The sequence below is a fragment of the Tiliqua scincoides genome, chromosome 4, assembly GCF_035046505.1.
Source record: "Tiliqua scincoides isolate rTilSci1 chromosome 4, rTilSci1.hap2, whole genome shotgun sequence".
NCBI lineage: Eukaryota > Metazoa > Chordata > Lepidosauria > Squamata > Scincidae > Tiliqua > Tiliqua scincoides.
This window is the reverse complement of record NC_089824.1, coordinates 25,896,199-25,913,118: the sequence shown is the minus strand read 5'-3', so window position 1 is coordinate 25,913,118 and position 16,920 is coordinate 25,896,199. Positions and strand designations below refer to the sequence as shown.

The following is a 16,920-nucleotide window of genomic DNA, read 5'->3' as shown; positions in this document are numbered from 1 at the left end:
TCTCCAGCGGCTACATTGGCTGCCTATTCATTTCCGGGCCCAATTCAAGGTGCTGGTTTTGACCTTTAAAGCCCTATACTGCTCTGGGCCAGGGTATCTTAGAGATTGCCTACTTCTGTACAATCTGGCTCGTCCTCTTAGGTCATCAGAGAAGGCCTTTTTACAAGTGCCGCTGCCTAGGGAGGTATGTGGGGTGGCGGCAAGAAATAGGGCCTTCTCAGTAGTGGCACCAACGCTATGGTATTCCCTTCCGCTTGACTTAAGAATGGCTCCCTCTCTTGAGACTTTTCGGCGAGGCCTGAAGACCCTTCTGTTTAAACAAGCCTTCTGAGTTCTCGGCCTTTTTAACATCTTTTCAACATCTTTTAACTTTTTACAGGCCTGATTCTTTTATGACTTGCTGCTCTATGCTCTTTTTACCTTTTTACTACTTTTTATCTGACTACTGTTTTTATGATATGTGTTAATATGTTTTTATCTGTTTTTAAATTATGTTTTTAATCTGTTTTAACCTGTTGGAAGCCGCCTTGAGTCCATTCGGGGAGAAAGGCGGGGTAAAAATAAAGTTATTATTTATTATTTTATTATTATCACAGGTTAGCATTCCAGCTAATGATTTTCTTATGCAAACCAAGTAAAGGTGCTGCAAAAGTTGGTGTTTTTTGTATTGTTTTTAATGTGTCAAAAAAACTTTTGGTCACAGTCTCTGGAGAAGCCTGTCTCTCCCTGTTGTTGGAACAGTCAGAGCATGTGAGCTGAGTTTGTATATAGACAGCAAGGGTAGAAATGTTGACCTGCACCAGTAGGGGGAATTTTTTGCTTGTTCAAAGGCTTGTGGCTTTACTCTTTCCTACTTTTACTGGACCTCTCATTTGACTTCTTTTCCTGTCTTATTATTTCTGCCTGTGAGTACCAATGGCTGCAGTTTTATTTATTTGAATAATGTTCTTAACAAAAAGTCAGTTTTGTTAAGTGTGGGAATGCTTTAATTCCTTGGTTCTGCTAACAACTAGTGCCTTTGTTTCCCTGAGACTGAAGGGGGTTAAACCATTTTTTTCCTCCTGTCTGTTTTTTCCTCCTGCTCTCAGCTTCTTCCTCTCCTCATTGGCATGTTAATGACTTGTGCCCAGTTCCCCAGCCTTTGTGTTTTGTGAGTGTCCTTCCTGCTTCCTAATTTCTTTGACAAGAATTATCCCTCTTTGTGATAAGGCCAGGTTTGTTGCTCTGTTCCTGCCATGGCATTCCTTCTGACATTTTTTTTAACTATTTGATGGATGGTCCTCAGATTGTTATTGGTTCCATTGGAAGGAAGGTGTCCCATGTCTAGGTGGTAAGGTGCCAGTTTTTGCAGACTGAACATTGGGGAATTGAGGAGTATGGTTTGTGTTGCTCTTATCTGTTGGCTCATAGAGGCTTCCTTGATAAATGTAGCTAATCTTCCTGCTGTTCATTGTTTTGTCTGATGTTTGTGCACAGGCTGAATCTTTATCTGACATCCTTGGAGTTACCAATTCAAGACTTGCTAATTGCTTGATTCTGGACAATAAATGGATTTTTAGGGGATCCAGAACTCATAGATACTCCTTAGTCCTCTATAATATATTTTTAATAAAGTTGAAGCATGAGATTTTGAGACATTTATTAGTAATGACTCATGATGAGAGTCATCTAAAAATGAAATCGTAAAGTGTCTCAAATCTAGTTCTTTACTTTTAAATAATACAGTTTTTTTTAGTTATAAATTCTCTGTGATATTTTCTGTCTCTTGGATTAAGTAGGGGGATCTGTAGCAACAGATTGTCAGTTTATTCAGAGTTGTATCATACTCCCCTTGAAGGGGCAGGTTCACAATTTGAGGATGCTCCTGAACATGGTGCTCAGTTTGAATGTCCAATTGACAACTGTAGCATGTCAGTTTTATCCAGCTGGTGAGATAACTGCAACCTTTCTTGGATTAGTAAGACCTGGGTTATGTTACCCATGCACTGGTGACATCAACATTGGCCTAATGTAACACTTTTTATGTGGGGTTGCCTGTGAAAATTGTTTGGAAAGGCAATTTAGTACAGAATACAGCTACCAGGTTAACTGGTACTAGGGGCTTGTGATCATCTTATTGTATTATTTTTGTTGGCTTTCTATATGTTTCCAAGCACAATTCAAAGTGCTAGTTATGACCTATAAAACCCTTAATAGTCTGGGGACCTAAATACTTGCAGGAGCATTTCTCCTGGTCATCTAGGGAGACTCTGTTGCAAGTGCCAATGCCATTGGAAAGATGGTTGGAGACAATTTGCAACAGGGCCACTTCTCACTGTCTCTTGGCCATCTCCTAACCTTTTATTGATGTCATTTTCTTCTCCCCTTCTGTGGATGCTGTATATTTTTTGAGTTTTGGAATAATATATTTTGATGTAATTGGTTATGTTAGGGTTTGGGGTTGTTGGTTTATTTTATTTAATTAGAGGTGCTTCTTTTAAGCTGCCAAGTATTTCTCTGAAGTTGGGGTAATTGACAAAGATCACACATACTAATGTAAAATTGGAGCAGAACCAATTTACATATTCAAGAAACTTTAAGTCTTATTTTGGGTGCTGCTAAGTTTGACTTAAGATATAGTTAAGTCTAAAGTAATTTCACTGCTATTAAGGTTTAAAGATAAATGATGTTTTAAAAAACCTATCAATGCTTTAAAATATATTCTTAATATATTAAACTATATTCCGAACATATTAAAACATATTCTTAATAATAATATGTATGAATATTTGTACACAATTTATCATTCTGTATTCACATGTACATTCTGAGATGCTTTATTTTAGAGCTGCAATCGTCAATCTTTTTCATCTCATGGCACACTGAGAAGGCACTAAAATTATCAAGGCACACCATCCATTTTTTGACAATTGACAAGACACACCACACTGCTGGCAGGGAGATCACACCCCCTAATTCCACTACTAATACATGACCCCCTGCAAGACTCCTGTGGCATACCTGCAAACCATTCATGGCACACCAATGTGCAGCGGCACACTGGTTGGAAGTTGCTGTTTTAGATACATGAGACATTTGCAGATTTTCAGCAATGTGATTAAAGCAAATGGAACACAATGCATATTGAAAGGACATACTGTAAAGTGAGACAGCATACCAGTTTCTATTGTGTCCAGCAGAATTTAATAAAATTATTTATCTCATTCTTATCTCACTGATCTTTTCTCCACAGTCATGAATACATTCAAGGCAGATCCATGAATGTATAACTTAAATCTGTAGAAACAAAAAAATTACAGTTTTATTGTTCCTCTGCTTTAAAATAATGCAAACTCAAAACAGTGGTAGTCCACTGATTTAATTACCAAGCGATGCAAAAGATAGTATTTACTACAGGCAAAAGAGTTCTCAAAGATTAAGCAGTTGTGTAGGTTCCAAACAAGTAACAGAGCACACATTTCGCTAACATAAGACATGGCTTAATTTCATTAACTGTGGTCTAATATGTTGTGCATCCTACTCTTGGTAAACCACAGCGGCATTTACTGGCTGTTGCTTCAAAGCACTACTGTTTTTCATCCATTTTCATTGACCAAATGTGTCATAGCAACATTAACTAAAGTCTGGAAAACAGTTCTCAAGGCTTTTGTTTTAACAAAAAATATAACAAGTAGTGCACTTGATGATATAATCAAGTCAGTGGAATTTCCAAAATCTTGGCTTAATGTCTTCTAAGTATGAAGCAATATAGTTTTTATGAAGTAGCTTTTAAAAAGGCATTTGTTGAAGTACAGAGCAGATGGATTAGAAGGGTCTGTTTGTAACAGCAATCAGCAGTCATCATGGTATACGGTTACAATCACCCTATAAAATAGCCTGTACTTTTTTAAAAAATGGAACAGAAAAAGAGAGGTTGTGGGAGAAGGGGAAGCATCCATATATATGATGCCTGTAAGGGGCCTGGAATTTTGTATTTTGAGATTGTTTCTCCAGCTGTCTTGCTCAACATTAGTTTTCAGCATACAACTGTCTGACTTTAGCTTTCATTTCAACATTGTTTGAAGTAATTATGATTATGGTGACTATGATTATAAAGTTTTCCAGACTTCTGTTCTAGAACAAATGCAAGAATTGTGCTATATTATAAAATGCTTCTATTCTTTCTCTGCTCAGTTTAGAGAGTACAGTGCAGGCTGCTTCATTTTTTGTCATCTTACCTACTGTTTTCTGCCTTGCCATCTTCTGTACTGTTGTTGTTGGACACTATTGTTCCTGAAGTGTCTATACCACTATGCTTATGACATAGAGTACTCTCTTGTCAATACTTATGCCCATTCTAATAAACTAAGCTACTCTAAAATTTAAATGTGCAGATGTTCTGTTAAGGCAAATGAATCTTTTCTGTCTTACCATTGCTAATTGAAATTTCTTCAACCAGTAGTAGATGTCTGTTAGGTTGGAATTTCGGAGGTGGCTTTTGACTTTCAGTATTAGATTGTCATATTCATTTTTTTCTAACTTTGTTTTATTTACAATCGGATAAATATATTTTAATACTCATGCCCCAACCAAATCTTGCCACTGGATCCTATATATTGCACAAATACTACTGTTGAGAAAAGCATTAAATAGATACCAAGACTGTATTAGACACCAATGCAGATATAACATTAAATAACCTGAGAGAAATAAATCTCAGGTTACCTTAGGGCAGTGTTTCTCAAACTGTGAGTCGGGACGCATTAGGTGGGTCGTGAACCAATTTCTGGTGGGTCCCCATTCATTTCAAGATTTTATTTTTAATATATTAGACTTGGTACTACCATGGTATGTTACTGCATTTGGGGAAATGTTGCAGATCTGTACTTTTTACCAGGTTACTATGTATATGCTTTTAACAAAGGTAGTCAATGGGGCTTCCTCCTGGGAAAGTGTGGGTAAGATTGCAGCCTAGGATTGTTAAAGGTTTTCCTGCTTGATGATGTCCCTTCTGACTATGCCATTACTTCCAGTGCATCCTAACAGATTCTCATTCTAAAAAGTGGGTCCTGGTGGGAAAGTTTGAGAACCACTACCTTAGGGGATGGGGAGTAGCACTGTGATGGAGCACATGCTTTGCATGCAGTTGGTCTCAGATTCAGTTCTTGGCAGGATAGGTTCCTGGCTGAAAGCCTGGGAACCAACTGCTAGTGTCAACAGAATGGGTGGATCAATGATCTGACTCAGGAGCCTCCAGACCATGCCCCATGGGCCAGATCAAGGGTTCAGAAAATGCCATCTAGGCGTGGTGCTTTCCGTTCTGTAGCCTCTGTTATTCTTGCCTGATCTTCCTTCATTCTGGTGCCAGTCAGCCACATCCTCTGTGAAATCAGGTCATAGAGCCTTCTGGGATGACAGGCAGTGCAAGTAACTGCCTGGTGCCAGACTGATGGAAGATTGGACAAGAAGGCTGTGGCATGGAACAGAAAGCACCATTCCCAAATAGCATTTTCTGAACACAGCACAGCACAGTTTGGAAACTACTGAACTAACTCAATGGCTGCCTATAGACCAGGGATGCTCAAACATTTTGGCAGGAGGGCCACATCATCTGTCTGGCACTGTGTCAGGGACAGGAAAAAAAAATTAATTCGCATTTCAAATTTGAATAAATTTGCATAATTTACATAAATGACTATATTAGAGATGGGAACTTATATGAATGAATGAATTCAAACCAGTTCTTAAGTACTTTCACACTCAGGAAGGAGATGATCTTCCAGCCAGTTCTTAAGGACTCTCACACATAGGAAGGGGGTGATCTTTCAGTCAGTTCTTAAGCACTCTCATACATAGGAAGGGGTTGCATCCCCCAGCCAGTTCTTAAGCACGCTCACACATGCTCGCCTGCCCCCCTCGCCCTCCCTCCTCTCCATCGCGTGGCTTGTGCTGCAGCCTGGCCATCTGGCCACCCATCCACCTGGCTGCCTGCCTGAGCGCCCGCTCTGGCTGCCTTCCTGCCCTTCCTCCCTCCCTCCCTCCCTCGCGTGGCTTGTGCTGCGGCTTGTGCTGCAGTCTGGCCAGCTGGCCGCCCACTCATTCAGCCAGCCACCTGCTTACTCGGCTGGCTGGCTGGCCAGCCACCTGCTTGTCCACTCACCCACCCTCCCTCCCTCCCTCAGCTTGTGATGCAGCCAGCCACCTGCTCACTCAGCCAGCCACCGCTCACTCGGCTGGCCGGCTACCCGCTCACCCTCCCTCCCTCTCCTCCAGCAGCTTGTGCTGCAGCCAGCCAGCCCTCAACCAGCCAGGTAGGGAAAGACGGACCCAGCATGCACTCAGGACCTTTTATAGTGGGAAGTAACTCGAGACTTGCAAGTCTTGCGTTACTTTACCACTATAAAAGGCCCTGCATGCACGCCAGGCTTGTCTTTCCTTTGCTGCCGCTGAACTTTGCAGGTGCGAAGCTCAGCGGCAGCGAGGGAAAGCCAGACCTGGAGCTTGCGCATCGGGCCAGCGCGAGCTGGGGTGAGGGCCGGGTGCCCATTGAAGATGGGGGGACCCTCTAGGGCCGGATGGGGGGGCCCCAGCGGGCTGCAAGTGGCCCGCTGGCTGGGATTTGGGCAGCTCTGCTGTAGACCATTAATTCACCTATCTCTGTGTTATCTGGTAGTAACTTCAGATAGGAGTCTTTCCAAGATCTACCTGGATTAAGCTATTTCTGGCCAACGCATATATGCAAGAGGGGCCAAACGTGTACACCTGTCAGCCAGGCAAAAGTGGGTTAAACGTGTAGAACATTTTCTTCCACTTACCCAGGACCTTATCTTCAAAATACTAGCTTCCTCTTTAGTTGTACAGGGTCCCATTTTCTCAGTTAGGTGTTATTTGTAGGTTACATCATCACTGATGTCAGAGGGGAAAAAATCTTTGTCTCTTTGAGAAATTTCCTTCAAGAGGAAACAGTCAAAATACGAACAGTAAGAAGGCAGCTTGTGGGGGATATCCCAGTGGATTATAGCTGTGCATGTTGAGCACAAGTTAGCTTCACATCTTTCTTGCTTTTTTTAAAATGAAGAATTAAGTAAACTGAAGGTTAACAAGCAGGAGAAAGCAAAACAGAATCACGCTTTGTAAAGTTAGAAATAGCAGGGGCAAATAAAATGAGTCTTCCATTGCATAATGTATATTATTCTTATGGATGAACAGTAAAACTAAGTGGGAGGTAAAGCTCTTATAAAGAAGTTAAAATTCATAGATGTGATCACAGTGCACTCCACTTTAACTGCACCCAGTTAAAGAGGACCCCTCATGCTTGGCACATTCCGAAAACTGTTTCCTGCTCAATAGAAAGAATGGTAATTTGATTGAAATACCAGAGAATGGAGCCCTAACATAGTGGGTGTACTTGCTAGCTTGATTGCCGTGTGGGGCACTCTACCTACTGTGTCTGTGTATAGTGGCAGCAGGCTACTTTCACAGTTTCTTGCAGATCCTTGTGTAGTCCTAAGCAGTTTGTTTCTTATGGATCTTTTGTCAGATGGTTTGTTCTTCCTTCTCCCACATTATCATCTTTAAGAATGTGTTAACTTCTATGGTGGGAGGGTTTAGATTCTCAGTCTATATCAGTGGTTCCCAAACTTTAGGACCCCCTGGAACACTGAGACAAAAGCTGGAGTTGGCATGGACCACATGCAACCATGGTCTCCAAGAGGAATTTTATTGGGGTACAATGTTTCCTTTGGGCCCCTTCCAAAAAGGGGAGGGGTGAAACAGCATGAGGATGGTGACAGTGGTGGGCAGAACGGGGTGGCGAGGGGGTGAAACACAGCAAGAAGAGTCTTTCTCCCTATCAAGACCGTCTCTGCCCTTGTAACATGGGGTCGGTTGAATCTCTTCCACGTGTATTTTTCTACTGTCTTCAGCATAATAGTGCCCGCTCCACCTATCTAATACCCATCCTGGTTAATAGGGTGGGTCTTCTAGATATGGAAAAAATTAAGCTATTATTAAATGATTGCTCACGCTCGGAGTTGAAAAAGGTTATAAAATTCTTGATGGCGGTGATAAGCCATAACTGCTGAATGATATTTTCAGCCCTACCACTGAGAGGGTGGCAGTCTGTCTGCAGCTGATGGTGGCAAGTAGACCCAAGAGAGGCTATCCAGTATATTTTATATGTTAGGCTACTATGTTTTATATGGGACAAATATACCTGATTTATTCAGTTGTTATGTATTATATATCATAGGCTCGTACTCACTACTGTTGTTCTCTTTGTTGTGTTGTTGTGTTTAGACTAATAAAGGTCTGGAAAAAAAAGTCTTTGGAGCCAAGGTCTACTCTGCTTCCCAATGTGGAGCCCAGGTCTCCCTGCCCACACAGTGTTGGCAGCTAGATACAGTAATACAGAAAACCAAACACACTGCTAAGTTTCTAACAGTTTTTAAATATAGAAAATCATTGCAGATAAGTAGAACATCATATTTAAGTTCAAAATAGAATGGAAAGTGTCCTGTGTGTACCAAAACATACTTCTGCAGCAACTATAGTTCCACAGCTGTGCCCTTGATACACTTCTTCATGGTAAGCAGAACCACAAACTGTAGCAGGCCAGTTTCTTTGCAGATTTGACAGTGTTCGGGAGTGTCATGTATGCACTCCTTGGCCCAGCCCATATGGCTTGCAACTGCTGCAGCTGCTGTGCACCTAGCATCCCACACGAGCAGCAAGTTTGTGTGAGACAGGAAAATATAAGATCCCAGGAAATTTCTGGGGACCCTCCTTTGGCTTCAAGGCCCCCTTTTGGACCCTGGGCCCAGGTACAAATTACTCCCTGAACCCCCTCTCGTGTGCCCTGCATGCAACTACCACCTCTTCACGCAAAAAAATACAAATACGTTTGTGATAATTAGAGAAGATTTATTAGAGATTTATTAGATGTATTATTTATAGTGAAGATTGGTGGGTTGCTGCTTTTGTTGCTTGCTGTGAACAGTTCATTCTCTGCCCTCTCTGGTGGTCCATGGGGGAGCATGCTGGAATTAATCAAAGGCAATCTTCTTTTTTCCTGAGACTTTGCGGACCACTTTTCAAGGTCTTGCGGACCACAGGTTGGGAACCAGCAGTATATATGGACTTGCACAGAGGATATTGGAAAGAGCATATGGTTATACGGGTTCTGGAGCTGTGTAGGAACATGAAAATCTCAACCATTCGGTTTGTAGGAATGTGGTAAAAGGAACTAATCATATATGCCTTGTTCACAAGACAACATTGGAACTGCCCGTGAGTTGATCACAAACACTGCTGTGTGATGGGGAGGGAAGCACTTTTATAACTCCACCTTAAGACAAATATATACACAAATTTGGACTGTGAGCTTATGGAAATTCTGGTCTGAGTTAGAGCTTTCAAATTTAGCTGCGTTTCGTGTGGTATAGCTACTCCCATGCATAGAAGAGATAGTCTCCTCGCTGTTCTCTTATTCTGGTTGAAGGTTCTGTCTTCAGAAGGACACTTGTTTACTTTGAAGCTATCCCTCAGTTTTTTCCCTATTACCTTCCTTATTTAGGAAGGTAGCTTTTTTAGGAAGTAGCTTATTTATATGATAGAATGAAACAAATTTCTGAGTTTCCTGCAATATCCTTTTATGCAGTCCTCATAACTTTTTCAAAACTTTGAAAAATTGAAAACTTTGAAACTTTGAAAAATTTCAGTGAGAGCCTATCTTCAAAATGTGTAAAATTAAATATATTAATAGTTTACCTCAAGGGCATGTTTTCACAGTGCCATTTTATATATTTCTTATAGCCATGTAGAGGCTTCTGTGAAACCCTTCTTAATGGCAGAATAGCTCAGTGTGTGTCATAATGATTGAAACTTGCTCAGTATGTGATTTCTCTATCATATACTACTATACACTACCAGAAATGATCAAGACTAGCTCAGAATTCTATGTAATAAATCCATGTAGTGAGCCACATTATGGTATTGTATATAACTGCTGTTATGCAGGGTAGAACTCCTTTTCCACATAGTCCATGTGATTGCTGGAATGAATGAATGAATGAATGAATCGGCCAGATGTCTTCTCCATGTTGCCTCAGTGGAAATGGAATAGGCTGCTGGTCATTCATTTGGGACAGGGATGTATGATCCTAGAGCTTCCCTGGCATAGCTGACATTCTTCTTCATAGGGTAAGGGGGCTATATTCCACTACTTTGAGAGGAACTTATTGACTCAGCTGCCTGCCCTTAAAATGTCCCTTTAATTTTTGGCTGAAGATATTGGAAATGTTTAGGCAATGTTGTAATTGCTACACTGTAATTGCTGCACTGAAGTTTAAATTTGAAGCTGGCAGAAATTTGCATATACTCCCTTAAGCAAATGTGACATTTCCATGATAAATCTTTTCCTAATTTGGATCAGAACCCCAGAATATTTGCTTCATATAGTCTGTTTAACCAGCTCATATACAATACACAAGCATATTGAGCACGTTGGTTGATCTGAAAGTGCAAAAAGGAGAAAATACTACATAATTATAGTAAATGTGGCAATAAATAACCAATGAAAGTTCACAATATACCAATTTAGCTGATTCCAGTGATTTTTGCCTGCTAAAGCCAATATAAATACTGTTAACATCTGTCAAATCCAACCTTTAGCATAAAACTCTTAACATTTTTCACATAATAAACTATTTTATATATAAACTACCTTATTGTTTATATTAGAAACTAAAAAATATTCACTCTTTTTCCAGCATTCAAACAAAAAAAAAATTAATAAGTAGACATTGCATAAAAAATGACACAATCCAGCAGTTATTTCATAAGGCCAGCATAATCATAAATTTGCCATCCATGCTTTTCCCAAAATACTAACCCATATTGTTCTCCCTGGACCTGTTGCAGGGATGATTAATCCAGCTGCTGAGGTCTCCCTTTATGCATTTGATGGAACACTTGGTTTGCTAGGCTACAGCTGTGTGTTTATGTGCAGAGCACACCTGCAGGGGCCTGACAAATAGCTGTAGTATGCACGGTATACAAAATTACCCTGGCAGTGCTGCAAATAAGGAAGTTTCTGTTTTTGAAGTCCATATGTGTATGAGCTTGAGATGCCAGCTGGGGTATTTATGTTGCATAGCACAGATGTAAAACTGCCAACTGATTTTATACCAAAATAAAGGCTAATCTTTTTATACATACTTGGTGTCAGAGTTATGAAGTGGTGCATAAGAATGTTCTCACGACTTAAGCGTCTTTTAAAACAAAAGCTGACATTTTGAAAATGCTCTAACTTAGAATGTGAGTAGAAAAAGAAGGGGAAATTGGTCTGTGCTTGTTTACATATATACTATACTAAAGTTTCTTAAAGGGTTTATTGTTAATGATGTATAGTTATTAGGTGCAAATCATGATAAGGATTTGATTTATTGTATGCATATCCAGTATATTACAGAACCTTTTTTCCTGTAGGTCACCATCTCTGTGTTGAATCCATTTTATGGGCTCTGAAATGTGAAAGCCAAATGTATATTGCTACTTAACTTGAAAGCTTTGACTTCCTGTTTTCAGGAGTATAATTTGTAACAGATTGAAGTGAATAAAACCAAACAGGCACTGTAAAGTTCAGCATTTATTTTAGTAAATCAAACTTATGAAATATGCCATATTTTGGGGAAGAGTAAGGCACAGCACCTTTTTTTGAATGTGCACGTAAAACAAATATGTGTAAATGTAGTAAATATTGCTTCAAGCTTCTGTAGATGTTAACAGCCAAACCCTTGTTAAATAGATGATTGGTGCCCATAGCAGTAAAGAAGATAAAATATATCAAGTTAAACAGGGGTGTGGGTGTGGGATGGGATTTGCCTTTTTAACATAACACATCATTGTTGATTGATAAAAAAACAATTAAGGACATGATCTGGATGGTGCTAAGCACTTTTAAGTCCTACAACTTTCAGTGGAAGAATTGAAAGTCAGAAGTTGTGTTCTTCTGTGAAGGGAAGATACATACTTCCATTTGTGTAAGGGAAGGTGATTCTGCCAGTTCCCCCCTTCCCTCTGTTTCCTTTTAAAATCTATTTCTGATACTTGGGGGAGGAAGCTCCTCTTTGTGCAAATGGAAGACACTTGCGCTACAAACCATGGTATGCAACACAAGCTAGTCTGATTCTGTGCGAAAGGAGAATGAACAATGAAAGATGAGCATAGGCGCAGCAAGCCAGAGTTAGGAACCTGAAAAGCTGATCAGAAGCATAAAGGAAAACAAAAACTACTTGAGTGGAATCAAGGTCAGAACTGGTCGTCTATCTTAGAGAGGCAGAGGAAAGAACTGGGCACTCATTGAGGATCAGACAAGAGATGGGCAAAGAAGATCAGGCAGGGGAGCAGGCAAGCAGGCCTAATGCCGGAGATGGCACATAAGGATCTACACAGGGACAAATTGGGAAACCTAGAATTTTCTATTAACGAAAATACAGAGTTGCGCAGTGAAGCTTGTGGGGGGGGGGAGGAAGGAAAACTGAGCAGATTTCATGCAAGAGGTGGACCAGATCTAGGCAGTGCCCCAGGACCTGGTACAGGCTTATGTAATGTGCTGTTGGTGGTTTGCTCAGATGCTGAAACAGGGACTGGGTGTTGGGTAGCACTCTATATTGGCCTCCAACTTTCAAGTAAGGAAGAAGTCAGGTGGGAGGGTTGTTCTCCCTTTTTTACTTATTCCATTCCTCTTCTCACTGCTTTTCTACTTTCCTCGCTTGACTGGAAAATCCAGTCACTTTGTGCAACAGAGGCAAGCATAGGATTGGAAATCTTGTGTTTGCTGCTACATGTCTAGTTATGTTCCGTGCCACAAACAAAGCAGAATAGAAGAGGGTGTTGTGCAAGGAGGTCAGAGAAGAGTTGCTAATCCCTGAACAGGAGAGAAGAACTTTGTCTTTTCACATAATGGCACATAATGTGCCTTTTATGCCATTTCGGTAGCCTATAGTTGCTTGCACACAGCAAAAGAGAGAATGGGTTCCTCCTAGGGAGGGCGGGATGTTACAGACACCCTCTTTCCCCAAACACATGTGCAGTTTAAACTGACTCCATCTTGGTTGCAGAGTTGGGCAGGCCTCCCTGAAGTGAAAAGGGATGAGATTTTGCTGGCTCCCAAGGAAAGGCCCCTCTGTGATTGATTAAAACTGGGTGCTTGAGGTCTGACAAAGGATAGCTAGCAAGAACAAGTCCTGTCTGAATGTTAAATTGAATTACAATTGCCCAACTGGGTAGTTCCTTTTCAGATTCTAGGCCAAGAAGTTCTTCCACCTGAGATAACACACCCAGCCACACCATTGTTCAGTAGAAACTTCCTGGATAGGCCATCAAGAAACTCAATCAAGGCCAGGAAGCCCAAATGCATCACTCAAGAAGCTCTCCAAACTCCTTTGTCCTGCAGATATTCCTTTGTGAAAAGTCCTATAACTTCCCTGCTCTGGAAGCAGTTTAGAACTAGTCAACAGAACAGAACAGAACAGAACAGAACAAGACAGAAGGAAGGACAAGACACAAGGACAGACAGAACAAGAGAAGACACAAGAAGGAACAAGACACAAGGACAGAGCAACAACAAGACACAGAGCAGATTACACAAGACACAACAACAAGACAGGAAGAAAAGACACAAGAACAAGACCCAAGACACAGGAAGAGTTTTGTTCACTCCAGAGGCAGTGGGGGAGCACAGCCTGGCATTTCATTTTGGAAGAACCTGGGAACTTTTGCAGCCCTGCCTTGCTGTTCAAGAAGGACTTCACACTCAAGCAAACCAGGAGACTAGGATAGCTGATCCCCCCTTCTCTCTCTCTCTCTCTCTCTCTCTCTCTCTCTCTCTCTCTCTCTCCTCTAAAGATTATTTCTTTAATAAACTCTTTATCTTCTTTGAAAAGCTCTGTCTTGTGGTTACTGTTAGTCTAATTTTGAGGCACTTTGAGATTAGTTGCACTGCTCACCCATGTCAACGATCCCAAGCCTTGTCACACTGCTAGATTTGACCTCTTGCTTGCTAATGTCCCCAATTTTAGTTATGTTTGCATGACACATGTAGGTCACACGTGTACATATGAGGGAGCAGTGTTGGCAATAGATTGCCAGAGAATGTGGGCATAGCAGATCGGAGGAGCAGTGTTGGCAACAGAGGTAGGATCTGTAATACATCCAGATTCCTGGAAAGCCCATTCCATTTTTTCAAAAAAAAACCAGCCACGTTGGTCCTCTGCAGGACTCCTGGCAGGAGCACCCTATTTCAGCTAGATAATTATTATAATTCTTTTTCATAGGTTTGCCTTTGCAAAAGAAAACAGTTTCATACATTGTTCATATTACATAACAACTTTGGGAAAGGGAGTGTTTGAATCTTAATGCCATGACTAAAATGCATGGATTAGATTGGGAGATTGTGTCCATGATCCATTGGAGCTGTGAACAGACACGGGTAGATATCATGCAATCAGTCAGAGTTTATGGATCCTTTTCATTCCCGTTTTCCTGGCTGAAGTACCAGTCTGCTGGCACCTTGTCCTGTTAGACTGTAGCCGAAGAATCCGCTGAAATCCTCAATTGTGTATGTGGTTCTTGCACATGTATACAATTTCTTTTGGGTTGAATCATGGACCTTATGTGTAACCTAGAATTAAAGGAATTGACTTAATGTTTCAAATATTCTGATGGATGGAAGTAAGTTTTAGTAATATTTTTGACTTTCTCTTATTGACATATTATTATGAACTCAAGTCCTGTTAGAAGGCAATTCTAAACTTTTTGACTTAGGCTGCAGTTCTATGCACACTTACCTGGAAATAAGTTTCATTAAAATCAGTAGGGCTTATTTCTGAGTAGACACGGCTAGGCTTGTACAGATAAAAAAAATCTTTTTAAAAATTGCATTCTTTGCAATATTCTCCAAATAGGTTCTTTAAACAGAATAATTGGACCTCCTGCGAGAGGCTAGGCTACTAAGATGGCCAATTTACGTAGTGACAACTTCAACACTCCTAAAAGGGTTTTCACTTCAAACGATTGCCGCCACTGCATGTTGCATGTGTACAATTGAAAGCGTGTAGTTCTTGGCTCATGCACAGATGTCTTTCAATAATGCTGGCCTGTAATTTCTTCAAATTGCTTGGTTTATCAGCAGCACATGTCATCAATCGTGGAGTGCTTGCTCAAGTCAAGCTTCAGAATTCTTAGCTTACAGATGCAGCTGCAAACAGGTGAACAGGCAGAAAGTAATTTGTGCAGCTTGGTGGCTGTCAGACAAAAGACAGACAATCTGTGTTTTAAACAGATTGCAGGCCTTGCAGGAGCCAGACAAAAGGGATTTCTACAACTGCAAATAATTCCAAGGTTGACATATTTTCCTTTCTGCCATTAGGTGATTTGTTAAAATTGGAAACAATGAAGGTAATAAATCTACACAGAAACTGGAGATAAGATGAAAGAAATAAAAGGAGATCACTAAATACATTTACATCCTTCTGTTGAAAAGGATACAACTGGCATCCATATAGGTTTCTCTCTTGTCATGTTATAAACTGAATCTCTGTAACTTGCAAAGCCACTTAAATGCCTGTTACACTGTGGCAAAAATTTCATAGCACTAGAATAAAAATTTTTAAATTAGAATATGGTATTAAATATTTGTACTGGAATGCTATTTTCTGTTAACCAGTGATAGCAAGCAATTAAAAAAAATATTGTGAATTAAGAATTGTTACAACTCAAGTAGAGGAGCAAAATAGTTTTCTGAGCTTCCGAAAAAGAGATTTGCTTAACTTTTATTGTTCCATTTCTTCTGATAGCTAATTGTGCCAGATGAACATTTTAAATTTAGATATGCTAGGGTGCTATTTGTGACCAGCGGCCAGATAATTGTATTGCACATAGTCACAGAGAGGGTGAGATCACCTTCCAGTGAAGAATGGTTTCAATTTGTCTTGGTGAATCAAGTGGATACTGTATTTAGGAAAAAAAAAATGCACTCATACAAGTTGCTGTCTACAGTCCGAATTGCTGATCAGAGAGTCTTTATACACATTGGTAATGCGCTGTGCAACATAAGCTGAAATATATTCCACAAGGGAGGAAAACGGAATAGTTTACATACGCTGTTCCTAAGTGCAATGAATATAAAACTCCATTACTCACTTTAAGCAGGTGCTTTTTATATGAGGCTTTAAAGAAATATGAAACTGCTGGTGAAATGATTGGTTTGTATAGGCATGACTTAACTTCCAGTGGTTTGACCAGATAAAGAGGCTAAAAATACTCCTACAAACATTTATTTAATGCTTTCAGGGATTAAAGGTTAATATCTTTTTGGTAGAAGGAACTGTCATTTCAGATGGTAAAGGCAAAAAATCCCCACACTCTACTGTTGCAGATTTCTGTGGATAGCTTCCTGCACAGCAGGTGTATAGATTGAGTCTGATAGAGGTAAATAGCACTTTTGCAGTAACTTCCAGCTGTGATTTCATTCTTAAGATGTATGTATATATCAGAAGAATGAGAAGATTCAGAAGGAAAATACTTTTATGTGCTTGTGTTTGTGGGGGAAGGGGAATGTGACAGTGGCTGATGTCAATAAATACAAGCTAGAAGTGATGTAAAACAAGTGAAGTGAAATGGTAACTAGGCTAGACTTACTTTATATGCCAAGAGTAAAAGAACTTGGCTTCATGAGCCTACTTCTTCTCTTTGCTGGGATACTACTCAGTACAGTCCCCATTACTAGCTACTTACATTGTCCCAGGAATCCTTGGTCCTTTCATGTATTAGACCAGGGGTGTCAAAGATACAGCCTGCGGGCTGAATCCAGCCCGCAGAGCCATTTGGGGTGGCCCCCTGATCTGGGGGAGCTTTGGAGCTGCCCCATCCCTACTCGCT

General features: G+C 40.5%; 1 protein-coding gene across 6 annotated transcripts in view; it reads left to right on the top strand.

Moving 5' to 3' along the window:
- VPS13B (vacuolar protein sorting 13 homolog B) overlaps positions 1-16,920 on the top strand; it is a 494,765-nt gene that overhangs the window by 123,383 nt on the left and 354,462 nt on the right. Inside the window, exon 18 of one of the 6 annotated variants that reach the window (XM_066626567.1) lies at positions 13,436-13,522. The exons of the other annotated variants lie outside the window; for them this stretch is intronic. Coding sequence (XP_066482664.1) covers positions 13,436-13,449 — 14 coding nt within the window. The 3' untranslated portion in view covers positions 13,450-13,522. Of the gene's footprint in view, positions 1-13,435; positions 13,523-16,920 lie in introns of those variants that run through there. 6 annotated transcript variants of the gene reach the window in all.